Source organism: Bombina bombina, unplaced genomic scaffold (assembly GCF_027579735.1).
Source record: "Bombina bombina isolate aBomBom1 unplaced genomic scaffold, aBomBom1.pri scaffold_2076, whole genome shotgun sequence".
NCBI lineage: Eukaryota > Metazoa > Chordata > Amphibia > Anura > Bombinatoridae > Bombina > Bombina bombina.
Window position 1 is genome coordinate 27,805 of NW_026510743.1, and position 14,194 is coordinate 41,998.

At 40.9% G+C, this 14,194-nt stretch overlaps 1 protein-coding gene across 2 annotated transcripts in view; it reads right to left on the bottom strand.

The window, feature by feature from the left end:
- Nucleotides 1-13,321, bottom strand: part of LOC128643353 (oocyte zinc finger protein XlCOF7.1) — a 29,257-nt gene extending 15,936 nt beyond the window's left edge. The window contains exons 1-4 of one of the 2 annotated variants that reach the window (XM_053696283.1): nucleotides 13,086-13,321; nucleotides 12,844-12,945; nucleotides 3,392-3,493; nucleotides 1,512-1,622 (exon numbers count right to left, since the gene is read on the bottom strand). In XM_053696283.1, the coding sequence (XP_053552258.1) occupies nucleotides 1,512-1,622; nucleotides 3,392-3,493; nucleotides 12,844-12,945; nucleotides 13,086-13,206 (436 nt within the window). In that variant the 5' untranslated portion in view covers nucleotides 13,207-13,321. The remainder of the gene's footprint in view (nucleotides 1-1,511; nucleotides 1,623-3,391; nucleotides 3,494-12,843; nucleotides 12,946-13,085) is intronic. The other variant, XM_053696284.1, reaches the window with a different exon arrangement.
- Nucleotides 13,322-14,194: the final 873 nt, after the last annotated feature.

Here is a 14,194-nt window from a genome sequence, read left to right on the forward strand (position 1 = left end):
GTTGTGTATGTTGTCTATAACTCACCGGCACTGTAGTTTGACTGTTGTGTATGCTGTCTATAACTCATCAGCACTGTGGTCTGACTGTTGTGTATGTTGTCTATAAGTCACACTATGGTCTGACTGTTGTGTACGTTCATGATTAAGGAATTGACCGAAACATGTAGGACAGACTGGTTCCTGAAAATGTGCTGTCTATCTTTTTGCTTTAAAAACCCTGTTGCCTTTTATGGATACTTTGCACTTTATGGAAATAATGGAATATTAAAGGTTTGATGCTTTTAAGGATCGCAGTGTATTCTCTATTTGTCTTTGTTGTGTACGTTGTCTATAAGTCACCGGCACTGTGGTCTGACTGTTGTGTATGTTGTCTATAACTAACCGGCACTGTAGTCTGACTGTTGTGTATGTTGTCTATAAGTCACACTGTGGTCTGACTGTTGTGTATGTTGTCTAAAAGTCACCGGCACTGTGGTCTGACTGTTGTGTATGTTGTCTATAACTCACCGGCACTGTAGTCTGACTGTTGTGTATGTTGTCTATAACTCACCGGCACTGTAGTCTGACTGTTGTGTATGTTGTCTATAACTCACCAGCATTGTAGTCTGACTGTTGTGTATGTTGTCTATAAATCACACTGTGGTCTGACTGTTGTGTATGTTATCTATAACTCACCGGCACTGTAGTCTGACTGCTGTATATGTTGTCTATAACTCACCGGCACTGTAGTCTGACTGCTGTATATGTTGTCTATAACTCACCGGCACTGTAGTCTGACTGCTGTATATGTTGTCTATAACTCACCAGCATTGTAGTCTGACTGTTGTGTATGTTGTCTATAAATCACACTGTGGTCTGACTGTTGTGTATGTTGTCTATAACTCACCGGCACTGTAGTCTGACTGTTGTGTATGTTGTCTATAACTCACCGGCACTGTAGTCTGACTGTTGTGTATGTTGTCTATAACTCACCGGCACTGTGGTCTGACTGTTGTGTATGTTGTCTATAACTCACCGGCACTGTAGTCTGACTGTTGTGTATGTTGTCTATAACTCATTGGCACTGTGGTCTGACTGTTGTGTATGTTGTCTATAACTCACCGGCACTGTAGTCTGACTGCTGTATATGTTGTCTATAACTCACCAGCACTGTGGTCTGACTGTTGTGTATGTTGTCTATAAATCACACTGTGGTCTGACTGTTGTGTATGTTGTCTATAAATCACACTGTGGTCTGACTGTTGTGTATGTTGTCTATAAATCACACTGTGGTCTGACTGCTGTATATGTTGTCTATAACTCACCGGCACTGTAGTCTGACTGCTGTATATGTTGTCTATAACTCACCAGCACTGTGGTCTGACTGTTGTGTATGTTGTCTATAAATCACACTGTGGTCTGACTGTTGTGTATGTTGTCTATAAATCACACTGTGGTCTGACTGTTGTGTATGTTGTCTATAACTCACCGGCACTGTAGTCTGACTGTTGTGTATGTTGTCTATAACTCACCGGCACTGTAGTCTGACTGGGGTTCCATCTGTTGGATATTTTGCGTATCCGTCTCATTTATCTGCTCCTCCCTAACAGATGCGGAACCCAGATTAGGACAACCCGGTAATCCTGGGAAATAATTTCACACTCTTTATTGTTACAGCATTTTATATCATACATTGCAATAGGCAAATCTCATCATTGTGGTACTTAGCCTGTAACGTATGAAATCTCATCTCCTGTGTAAAATGATACAAAAACAGCGCTCCAATGGGATGGAAAAAACGCTTTGACACCAGTTGTATAAATTAATCCTCTTACGTTCCACAAAGGATATAAAGGGCTCAATTAATGAAGCAGCAAAAGCAGCTTCTGTGCCTTAAAAAAGGCTAATTAAGTAGCTGCTGTCTTAGAGCAGGGTTTCTAAAGTACCCCCAACAGGACAGGTTTTTATTATAGCTGAACCAGTGCACAGGTAAAATAATCAGCTGATCAGTAACCATGGTTACTAACCTTCTCTCACACATCAGCTGATTATTTTACCTGTGCACTTGTTTAGCTATAATGAAAACCTGACCTGTTGGGGGTACTTGAGGGCTATGGTTGAGAAACAATGTCTTAAAGGACCAGTAAACACAGTAGATTTGCTTAAACAACAAATGCATAATAAAAAGACAATGCAATAGCACTTAGTCTGAACTTCACATGAGTAGTAGATTTCTTTTTCTAACAAATTTCAGTTCTGTCTATTTCTACTCCCCCTGTACCATGTGACAGCCATCGGCCAATCACAAGTGCATACATGTACCATGTGACAGCAATCAGCCAATCACAAATGCATACACGTACCATGTGACAGCCATCAGCCAATCACAAGTGCACATATGTATATTCTATGAATTCTTGTACATGCTCAGTAGGAGCTGGTGACACAAAAAGTGTAAATATAAAAAGACTGTGCACATGTTATTAATGGAAGTAAATTGGAAAGTTGTTTTAATTGCTGCTCTGATTCCTGAAAGTTTCATTTTGACTTTATTGTCCCTTTAAAGGGACATGAAACCCAAAATGTTTTAACCATGATTCGGACAGAGCAGCAATTTTAAACAACTTTCTAATTTACTTTTATTATGAAATTTACATCATTCCCTTGGTATCCTTTGTTGAAGGAGCAGCAATGCACTACTGGGAGCTAGCTGAGCACAGATGAACCAATGACAAGAGGCATAATGTGCAGCCAACGATTAGCAGCTAGCTCCCAGTAGTGCACTGCTGCTCCTGAGCCTACCTGTATATGCTTCTCAGCAGATCACACCAGAAACAAATTAGATAATATAAGTAAATTAGAAAGTTATTACATGGACATGAAACCCACATTTGTTTTCTTTCACGATTCAGACAGAGCAGCAATTTTATCTATTTTGCTTCATTGTTGAAAAGCATATTTTAATAGCCTCAGTAGCTGCTGATTGGTGGCTTCACATAAATGCCTCACGTGATTGTCTCACCCGTTGCTGAATCCACCCAACCAGAAGTCCCCACCCATGTGCATTACTATTTCTTCAACAAAAGATACCTAAAGAATGAAGCAAATTAGATGGAATGTAGTTTAAAATTGTATGTTCTATCTGAATTAGTAACGTCCCTTTAAACTGTTAACGTAAGTCATAGATTTGATGACCTTACAGTTGTCTAGAATTATCCAACAAAAAAATATAAATGAAAATAAAACGAACAATATTCTTTCAATTGGAGCTGCCCCCCTATTTAAGGTCTCTCGGCTGGTTCGCACTCGGGTCTGTAGGTGTCCAACCTCCTCTATTTGCACTGATTAATATGGGACGAGTTACATAGTTATTCCATAAGTTAAACTGGAGAATGTTGTCAACGTAACGCACCTGTATTGTGATCTGATAGTATTTCCTCCTGCTGAACCTGTCGTTCCTCTCTCTTCTCCGCGTTATCCTCACTTATTGACACAGGCGCATGTTTTTTATCACCTGTTATTATTTGGTGAGAATTACAAATGTTACTTTTCAGTCTTTAGTACATTTTAAACAATATTTTTATATCTTGAATATATATAAATGATCAGTTGACAACAAGGCTTGTTGCGGTTACAATACAATGAACAATACAATGTTATGGTAAACTCTCCTCTTTATAAAATCAGATCGGGACTGTTAGTGATATTGTTGTAACTAAGATGCGCTATAACTTACTTTTTATATAGATATGAAATTCAAATACAATTCAATTTTTCTGTGAGCTAACGGTTTCAATTGTTCTCCAAAAGTGCCATATGGGGAGAGCTCTGATTGGACAATAATTCAAACTTTTAGCTCACAGAAAAGTTGACTTTTCAAGTAGGTGGGGGGTCATGGGTATTTGAATTTCATATCTATATAAAACAGTAAGTTATGGCACATCTTTATTACAACTGATGAATTAAACTCTATCTAAATTATCACTAATATTCCGGATGTGTTTTTATAAAGGCGGGAGTTAGACATCACTATAGCTTTAACAAGTGATAGAAGAGTAATAAAATAAACAAAACCCTTATTAATAATATCATCACTATCATTTGTTTGCATAACAGAATTCAGTAGCGCTGAGTATTATAACGACTGAAGCATTAGGAGTTTTTTCTTCTGTTAAGAGATTCCTTCTTCAGAGTGAGGACAAACCAGAGATTGATAAATGATTGTACTGGGAGATCTAATGATATAGCGCTCATGGTTGTCCGAGCGTTGCACAAGTTTGTAGTTCCTGGTGCTAGACATTTACTTGCTTTATGTGAGATCTAATGATATAGCGCTCATGGTTGTCCGAGCGTTGCACAAGTTTGTAGTTCCTGGTGCTAGACATTTACTTGCTTTATGTGAGATCTAATGATATAGCGCTCATGGTTGTCCGAGCGTTGCACAAGTTTGTAGTTCCTGGTGCTAGACATTTACTTGCTTTATGTGAGATCTAATGATATAGCGCGCTCATGGTTGTCCGAGTGTTGCACAAGTTTGTAGTTCCTGGTGCTAGACATTTACTTGCTTTATGTGAGATCTAATGATATAGCGCTCATGGTTGTCCGAGCGTTGCACAAGTTTGTAGTTCCTGGTGCTAGACATTTACTTGCTTTATGTGAGATCTAATGATATAGCGCTCATGGTTGTCCGAGCGTTGCACAAGTTTGTAGTTCCTGGTGCTAGACATTTACTTGCTTTATGTGAGATCTAATGATATAGCGCTCATGGTTGTCCGAGTGTTGCACAAGTTTGTAGTTCCTGGTGCTAGACATTTACTTGCTTTACGTGAGATCTAATGATATAGCGCTCATGGTTGTCTGAGTGTTGCACAAGTTTGTAGTTCCTGGTGCTAGACATTTACTTGCTTTACGTGAGATCTAATGATATAGCGATCATGGTTGTCCGAGCGTTGCACAAGTTTGTAGTTCCTGGTGCTAGACATTTACTTGCTTTACGTGAGATCTAATGATATAGCGCTCATGGTTGTCCGAGCGTTGCACAAGTTTGTAGTTCCTGGTGCTAGACATTTACTTGCTTTACGTGAGATCTAATGATATAGCGCTCATGGTTGTCTGAGTGTTGCACAAGTTTGTAGTTCCTGGTGCTAGACATTTACTTGCTTTACGTGAGATCTAATGATATAGCGCTCATGGTTGTCCGAGCGTTGCACAAGTTTGTAGTTCCTGGTGCTAGACATTTACTTGCTTTATGTAAGATCTAATGATATAGCAGCGCTCATGGTTGTCCGAGCGTTGCACAAGTTTGTAGTTCCTGGTGCTAGACATTTACTTGCTTTACGTAGTATACATATGATATCATATCTATAGTTACCGAGCAGTGAAAGGGAAGGCAAGGATACTTAAAGGGACAGTAAAGTCACATGATTCCAATAGAACATGACATCTTAAACTACTTTACAATGTGCTTATTTTGCTGATTTGTTTTGTTCTCTTACTATACTTTGTTGAAGAACATACCTAGGTAAGCTCAGAAGCAGAAATGCACTACTAGGTGCTAGCTGCTCATTGGTTACTGCATATATATATATATATATATATATATATATATGCCACTTGTCATTGGCTCACCTTATGTGCTCAGTTGGCTCCCAGTAGTGCATTACTGCTCCTTCAACAAATGATACCAAGACAATGAAACAAATTTGATAATGGAAGTAAATTGGAAAGTTGTTTAAAATTGTATGTTCTATTCAAATCAAGAAAACAGAATTTATGTTTACCTGATAAATTACTTTCTCCAACGGTGTGTCCGGTCCACGGCGTCATCCTTACTTGTGGGATATTCTCTTCCCCAACAGGAAATGGCAAAGAGCCCAGCAAAGCTGGTCACATGATCCCTCCTAGGCTCCGCCTACCCCAGTCATTCGACCGACGTTAAGGAGGAATATTTGCATAGGAGAAACCATATGGTACCGTGGTGACTGTAGTTAAAGAAAATAAATTATCAGACCTGATTAAAAAAACCAGGGCGGGCCGTGGACCGGACACACCGTTGGAGAAAGTAATTTATCAGGTAAACATAAATTCTGTTTTCTCCAACATAGGTGTGTCCGGTCCACGGCGTCATCCTTACTTGTGGGAACCAATACCAAAGCTTTAGGACACGGATGAAGGGAGGGAGCAAATCAGGTCACCTAAATGGAAGGCACCACGGCTTGCAAAACCTTTCTCCCAAAAATAGCCTCAGAAGAAGCAAAAGTATCAAACTTGTAAAATTTGGTAAAAGTGTGCAGTGAAGACCAAGTCGCTGCCCTACATATCTGATCAACAGAAGCCTCGTTCTTGAAGGCCCATGTGGAAGCCACAGCCCTAGTGGAATGAGCTGTGATTCTTTCGGGAGGCTGCCGTCCTGCAGTCTCGTAAGCCAATCTGATGATGCTTTTAATCCAAAAGGAGAGAGAGGTAGAAGTTGCTTTTTGACCTCTCCTTTTACCGGAGTAAACAACAAACAAGGAAGATGTTTGTCTAAAATCCTTTGTAGCATCTAAATAGAATTTTAGAGCGCGAACAACATCCAAATTGTGCAACAAACGTTCCTTCTTTGAAACTGGTTTCGGACACAGAGAAGGTACGATAATCTCCTGGTTAATGTTTTTGTTAGAAACAACTTTTGGAAGAAAACCAGGTTTAGTACGTAAAACCACCTTATCTGCATGGAACACCAGATAAGGAGGAGAACACTGCAGAGCAGATAATTCTGAAACTCTTCTAGCAGAAGAAATTGCAACTAAAAACAAAACTTTCCAAGATAATAACTTAATATCAACGGAATGTAAGGGTTCAAACGGAACCCCCTGAAGAACTGAAAGAACTAAATTGAGACTCCAAGGAGGAGTCAAAGGTTTGTAAACAGGCTTAATTCTAACCAGAGCCTGAACAAAAGCTTGAACATCTGGCACAGCTGCCAGCTTTTTGTGAAGTAACACAGACAAGGCAGAAATCTGTCCCTTCAGGGAACTTGCAGATAATCCTTTTTCTAATCCGTCTTGAAGGAAGGATAAAATCTTAGGAATCTTAACCTTGTCCCAAGGGAATCCTTTAGATTCACACCAACAGATATATTTTTTCCAAATCTTGTGGTAAATCTTTCTAGTTACAGGCTTTCTGGCCTGAACAAGAGTATCAATAACAGAATCTGAGAATCCTCGCTTCGATAGAATCAAGCGTTCAATCTCCAAGCAGTCAGCTGGAGTGAAACCAGATTCGGATGTTCGAACGGACCCTGAACAAGAAGGTCTCGTCTCAAAGGTAGCTTCCAAGGTGGAGCCGATGACATATTCACCAGATCTGCATACCAAGTCCTGCGTGGCCACGCAGGAGCTATCAAGATCACCGACGCCCTCTCCTGATTGATCCTGGCTACCAGCCTGGGGATGAGAGGAAACGGCGGGAACACATAAGCTAGTTTGAAGGTCCAAGGTGCTACTAGTGCATCCACTAGAGCCGCCTTGGGATCCCTGGATCTGGACCCGTAGCAAGGAACTTTGCAGTTCTGACGAGAGGCCATTAGATCCATGTCTGGAATGCCCCACCGCTGGGTGACTTGGGCAAAGATTTCCGGATGGAGTTCCCACTCCCCCGGATGCAATGTCTGACGACTCAGAAAATCCGCTTCCCAATTTTCCACTCCTGGGATGTGGATAGCAGACAGGTGGCAGGAGTGAGACTCCGCCCATAGAATGATTTTGGTCACTTCTTCCATCGCTAGGGAACTCCTTGTTCCCCCCTGATGGTTGATGTACGCAACAGTCGTCATGTTGTCTGATTGAAACCGTATGAACTTGGTCCTCGCTAGCTGAGGCCAAGCCTTGAGAGCATTGAATATCGCTCTCAGCTCCAGAATATTTATCGGTAGAAGAGATTCTTCCCGAGACCAAAGACCCTGAGCTTTCAGGGATCCCCAGACCGCGCCCCAGCCCATCAGACTGGCGTCGGTCGTGACAATGACCCACTCTGGTCTGCGGAACGTCATCCCTTGTGACAGATTGTCCAGGGACAGCCACCAACGGAGTGAGTCTCTGGTCCTCTGATTTACTTGTATCTTCGGAGACAAGTCTGTATAGTCCCCATTCCACTGACTGAGCATGCACAGTTGTAATGGTCTTAGATGAATGCGCGCAAAAGGAACTATGTCCATTGCCGCTACCATCAACCCGATCACTTCCATGCACTGAGCTATGGAAGGAAGAGGAACGGAATGAAGTATCCGACAAGAGTCTAGAAGTTTTGTTTTTCTGGCCTCTGTTAGAAAGATCCTCATTTCTAAGGAGTCTATAATTGTTCCCAAGAAGGGAACCCTTGTTGACGGGGATAGAGAACTCTTTTCCACGTTCACTTTCCAGCCGTGAGATCTGAGAAAGGCCAGGACGATGTCCGTGTGAGCCTTTGCTTGAGGAAGGGACGACGCTTGAATCAGAATGTCGTCCAGGTAAGGTACTACTGCAATGCCCCTTGGTCTTAGCACCGCTAGAAGGGACCCTAGTACCTTTGTGAAAATCCTTGGAGCAGTGGCTAATCCGAAAGGAAGCGCCACGAACTGGTAATGTTTGTCCAGGAATGCGAACCTTAGGAACCGATGATGTTCCTTGTGGATAGGAATATGTAGATACGCATCCTTTAAATCCACCGTGGTCATGAATTGACCTTCCTGGATGGAAGGAAGAATAGTTCGAATGGTTTCCATCTTGAACGATGGAACCTTGAGAAACTTGTTTAAGATCTTGAGATCTAAGATTGGTCTGAACGTTCCCTCTTTTTTGGAAACTATGAACAGATTGGAGTAGAACCCTATCCCTTGTTCTCTTAGTGGAACAGGATGAATCACTCCCATTTTTAACAGGTCTTCTACACAATGTAAGAACGCCTGTCTTTTTATGTGGTCTGAAGACAACTGAGACCTGTGGAACCTCCCCCTTGGGGGAAGTCCCTTGAATTCCAGAAGATAACCCTGGGAGACTATTTCTAGCGCCCAAGGATCCAGAACATCTCTTGCCCAAGCCTGAGCGAAGAGAGAGAGTCTGCCCCCCACCAGATCCGGTCCCGGATCGGGGGCCAATATTTCATGCTGTCTTGGTAGCAGTGGCAGGTTTCTTGGCCTGCTTTCCCTTATTCCAGCCTTGCATTGGTCTCCAAGCTGGCTTGGCTTGAGAAGTATTACCCTCTTGCTTAGAGGACGTAGCACTTTGGGCTGGTCCGTTTTTACGAAAGGGACGAAAATTAGGTCTATTTTTCGCCTTGAAAGGCCGATCCTGAGGAAGGGCGTGGCCCTTACCCCCAGTGATATCAGAGATAATCTCTTTCAAGTCAGGGCCAAACAGCGTTTTCCCCTTGAAAGGAATGTTTAGTAGCTTGTTCTTGGAAGACGCATCAGCCGACCAAGATTTCAACCAAAGCGCTCTGCGCGCCACAATAGCAAACCCAGAATTCTTAGCCGCTAACCTAGCCAATTGCAAAGTGGCGTCTAGGGTGAAAGAATTAGCCAATTTGAGAGCATTGATTCTGTCCATAATCTCCTCATAAGGAGGAGAATCACTATCGAGCGCCTTTATCAGCTCATCAAACCAGAAACATGCGGCTGTAGTGACAGGGACAATGCATGAAATTGGTTGTAGAAGGTAACCCTGCTGAACAAACATCTTTTTAAGCAAACCTTCTAATTTTTTATCCATAGGATCTTTGAAAGCACAACTATCCTCTATGGGTATAGTGGTGCGTTTGTTTAAAGTAGAAACCGCTCCCTCGACCTTGGGGACTGTCTGCCATAAGTCCTTTCTGGGGTCGACCATAGGAAACAATTTTTTAAATATGGGGGGAGGGACGAAAGGAATACCGGGCCTTTCCCATTCTTTATTAACAATGTCCGCCACCCGCTTGGGTATAGGAAAAGCTTCTGGGAGCCCCGGCACCTCTAGGAACTTGTCCATTTTACATAGTTTCTCTGGGATGACCAACTTTTCACAATCATCCAGAGTGGATAATACCTCCTTAAGCAGAATGCGGAGATGTTCCAACTTAAATTTAAATGCAATTACATCAGGTTCAGCCTGTTGAGAAATGTTCCCTGAATCAGTAATTTCTCCCTCAGACAAAACCTCCCTGGCCCCCTCAGATTGGGTTAGGGGCCCTTCAGAGATATTAATATCAGCGTCGTCATGCTCTTCAGTAACTAAAACAGGGCAGCCACGCTTACGCTGACAAGGGTTCATTTTGGCTAAAATGTTTTTGACAGAATTATCCATTACAGCCGTTAATTGTTGCATAGTAAGGAGTATTGGCGCGCTAGATGTACTAGGGGCCTCCTGAGTGGGCAAGACTCGTGTAGACGAAGGAGGGAATGATGCAGTACCATGCTTACTCCCCTCACTTGAGGAATCATCTTGGGCATCATTGTCATTATCACATAAATCACATTTATTTAAATGAACAGGAATTCTGGCTTCCCCACATTCAGAACACAGTCTATCTGGTAGTTCAGACATGTTAAACAGGCATAAACTTGATAATAAAGTACAAAAAACGTTTTAAAATAAAACCGTTACTGTCACTTTAAATTTTAAACTGAACACACTTTATTACTGCAATTGCGAAAAAACATGAAGGAATTGTACAAAATTCACCAAATTTTCACCACAGTGTCTTAAAGCCTTAAAAGTATTGCACACCAAATTTGGAAGCTTTAACCCTTAAAATAACGGAACCGGAGCCGTTTTAACACTTTAACCCCTTTACAGTCCCTGGTATCTGCTTTGCTGAGACCCAACCAAACCCAAAGGGGAATACGATACCAAATGACGCCTTCAGAAAGTCTTTTCTAAGTATCAGAGCTCCTCTCACATGCGACTGCATGCCATGCTTCTCAAAAACAAGTGCGCCACACCGGCGCGAAAATGAGGCTCTGCTTATGCTTTGGGAAAGCCCCTAAGAAATAAGGTGTCTAATACAGTGCCTGCCGATATTATAATATCAATATACCCAGATAAAATGATTCCTCAAGGCTAAATATGTGTTAATAATGAATCGATTTAGCCCAGAAAAGTCTACAGTCTTAATAAGCCCTTGTGAAGCCCTTATTTACCATCGTAATAAACATGGCTTACCGGATCCCATAGGGAAAATGACAGCTTCCAGCATTACATCGTCTTGTTAGAATGTGTCATACCTCAAGCAGCAAGAGACTGCACACTGTTCCCCCAACTGAAGTTAATTGCTCTCAACAGTCCTGTGTGGAACAGCCATGGATTTTAGTTACGGTTGCTAAAATCATTTTCCTCATACAAACAGAAATCTTCATCTCTTTTCTGTTTCTGAGTAAATAGTACATACCAGCACTATTTCAAAATAACAAACTCTTGATTGAATAATAAAAACTACAGTTAAACACAAAAAAACTCTAAGCCATCTCCGTGGAGATGTTGCCTGTACAACGGCAAAGAGAATGACTGGGGTAGGCGGAGCCTAGGAGGGATCATGTGACCAGCTTTGCTGGGCTCTTTGCCATTTCCTGTTGGGGAAGAGAATATCCCACAAGTAAGGATGACGCCGTGGACCGGACACACCTATGTTGGAGAAAGACAAATTAGAAATGTTATAGAGTGCTTTAAAAAAAGAACATTATTAGAGAAGAATATTGTTTGTTGCTGTTGGATGGAACATAACCTCTTTATCATAAGGAAGTAACAATTCGGGTTCACATAAAGACTTAACATTAACTCCAGAATTCTGAGCGCTTCTTCCTCTGCATTGCGGCTACTCACGGTTACGATGTTGTAAAAGCTAAACTTTCTAGGGGATAATTATCATCAGTGTAGGGTTTAAGTTAGGACATTGTTAAGTCTCTGATCCTAATATCAAAACAAGTGAAGATTTCAAAATAAATTCTGGAATAATAAAAATTTATGTCCAAACTCATTGTCTGAGTCTCGGGGCGGATATTGAAAACCTCGCCGACACAAAGATAAATCGTGCTAAACCTTTGGGATATTTTTAGACCTTATATTGTAATGTAGCCATCTCCTTTACATCAAGAACCTCCGTAGTGAGATAAATATCTTTCAAATAAAAGCTTGTGTTCCTAAAAAATGTTATGGACCTCCCCGTACTGACGAGATCTATTAGATCATCTCGCCTGAGCGGAGAGCTTTTGAATATCCGGCCGACAGTCACTTCGAATTTAAATACTCTGCTGTGACAAATAGATCCGTAATCAGCTGTCAGTATCATGGTCACTTAACACTTTAGTATCTCACTGTGAAAACAAAGTGAGTGCGACGCTTGATATCTGAGGTTGAATCTCATTGTCACAGTCACATTCAATAAACAATTATTTTTACAGTGAAATAAGGACATGAAAAGTAACAATGACATCTGATAAGTGAAATGTAAAGAGTAATAAAACCTAACATGCCAGATGACTGTGACTCTGTGTCCCGCTCAGAGCTATTGTAATCTTTGCACTCTGACACCTGACTAGAGATTTTATTGTACATCAGGTTTAAATTGATATTTACAAACGTGCATCAAAATAAACTTCTAAGTATAACAACTTTACAGCAACTTGCTATTAGAGATGTGCATTTGTTTTCGTACAACTGCGCGCTAAAGTAAGTATTATCCCCTTAAATAAAAATAGAGGAAACAAATTAACACTGATGGTTTTTGTCGGTATTTTTTTGTTTTATTTTCGTTGGTGCATTCATTTACATATTTATTTAGTTAAAATTAAACGAAAATCTGATTTTCATCACGAATGTGCAGCTTTACAGTAAACCGTCCCTTTAACTTCTTTATTACCTGTATATAACTCACCTTCACCAGGACCAGCGTGAGATTTTACTTCCTGGGCCTCATTTTTCTTTCTCTCGCCCGCATCTTTCTCACAAACGGACACGGTATCTACACTTTTATCACCTGGTAATTGTCACAGAACAGTTAATAAAGTTGGGTACGTTTTTTTTAAATAAATCAGCTTGCTGAAAGTGCGCATTTCCTACATCACACTTTTTATTTTTATGTTCGAGTAATAAAAAAGTGATGTTATTTATACTCACTTAAAAACTTACTTGTGGTCTTGTTTTCCATGATCTCCAGTTCAATGGGGGTTTTGGGTTTCTCAGTCATTACGTCTTTGTAAAACTCCTTGTGTCCCTCTATATACTCCCACTCCTCCATAGAGAAAGAGACGGCAACATCGTCGCACTTTATAGGCACCTGAAAAACAAACAAAGATATTGTTACTGAGCAGAGACATCCTGACACAAATATAAACAAATATATTGTTACTGAGCATGTGCAGAGACATCCTGACACACATATACACAGATATTATTACTGAGCAGAGACATCCTGACACAAATATACACAGATATTGTTACTGAGCAGAGACATCCTGACACAAATATACACAGATATTGTTACTGAGCAGAGACATCCTGACACAAATATACACACAGACATTGTTACTGAGCAGAGACATCCTGACACAAATATACACAGATATTGTTACTGAGCAGAGACATCCTGACACAAATATACACAGATATTGTTACTGAGCAGAGACATCCTGACACAAATATACACAGATATTGTTACTGAGCAGAGACATCCTGACACAAATATACACAGATATTGTTACTGAGCAGAGACATCCTGACACAAATATACACAGATATTGTTACTGAGCAGAGACATCCTGACACAAATATACACAGATATTGTTACTGAGCAGAGACATCCTGACACAAATATACACAGATATTGTTACTGAGCAGAGACATCCTGACACAAATATACACAGATATTGTTACTGAGCAGAGACATCCTGACACAAATATACACAGATATTATTACTGAGCAGAGACATCCTGACAGACATATACACACAGATATTGTTACTGAGCAGAGACATCCTGACAGACATATACACACAGATATTGTTACTGAGCAGAGACATCCTGACACAAATATACACAGATATTGTTACTGAGCATGTGCAGAGACATCCTGACACACATATACACACAGATATTGTTACTGAGCAGAGACATCCTGACACAAATATACACAGATATTGTTACTGAGCAGAGACATCCTGACACACATATACACAGATATTGTTACTGAGCATGTGCAGACATCCTAACACAAATATATTGTTACT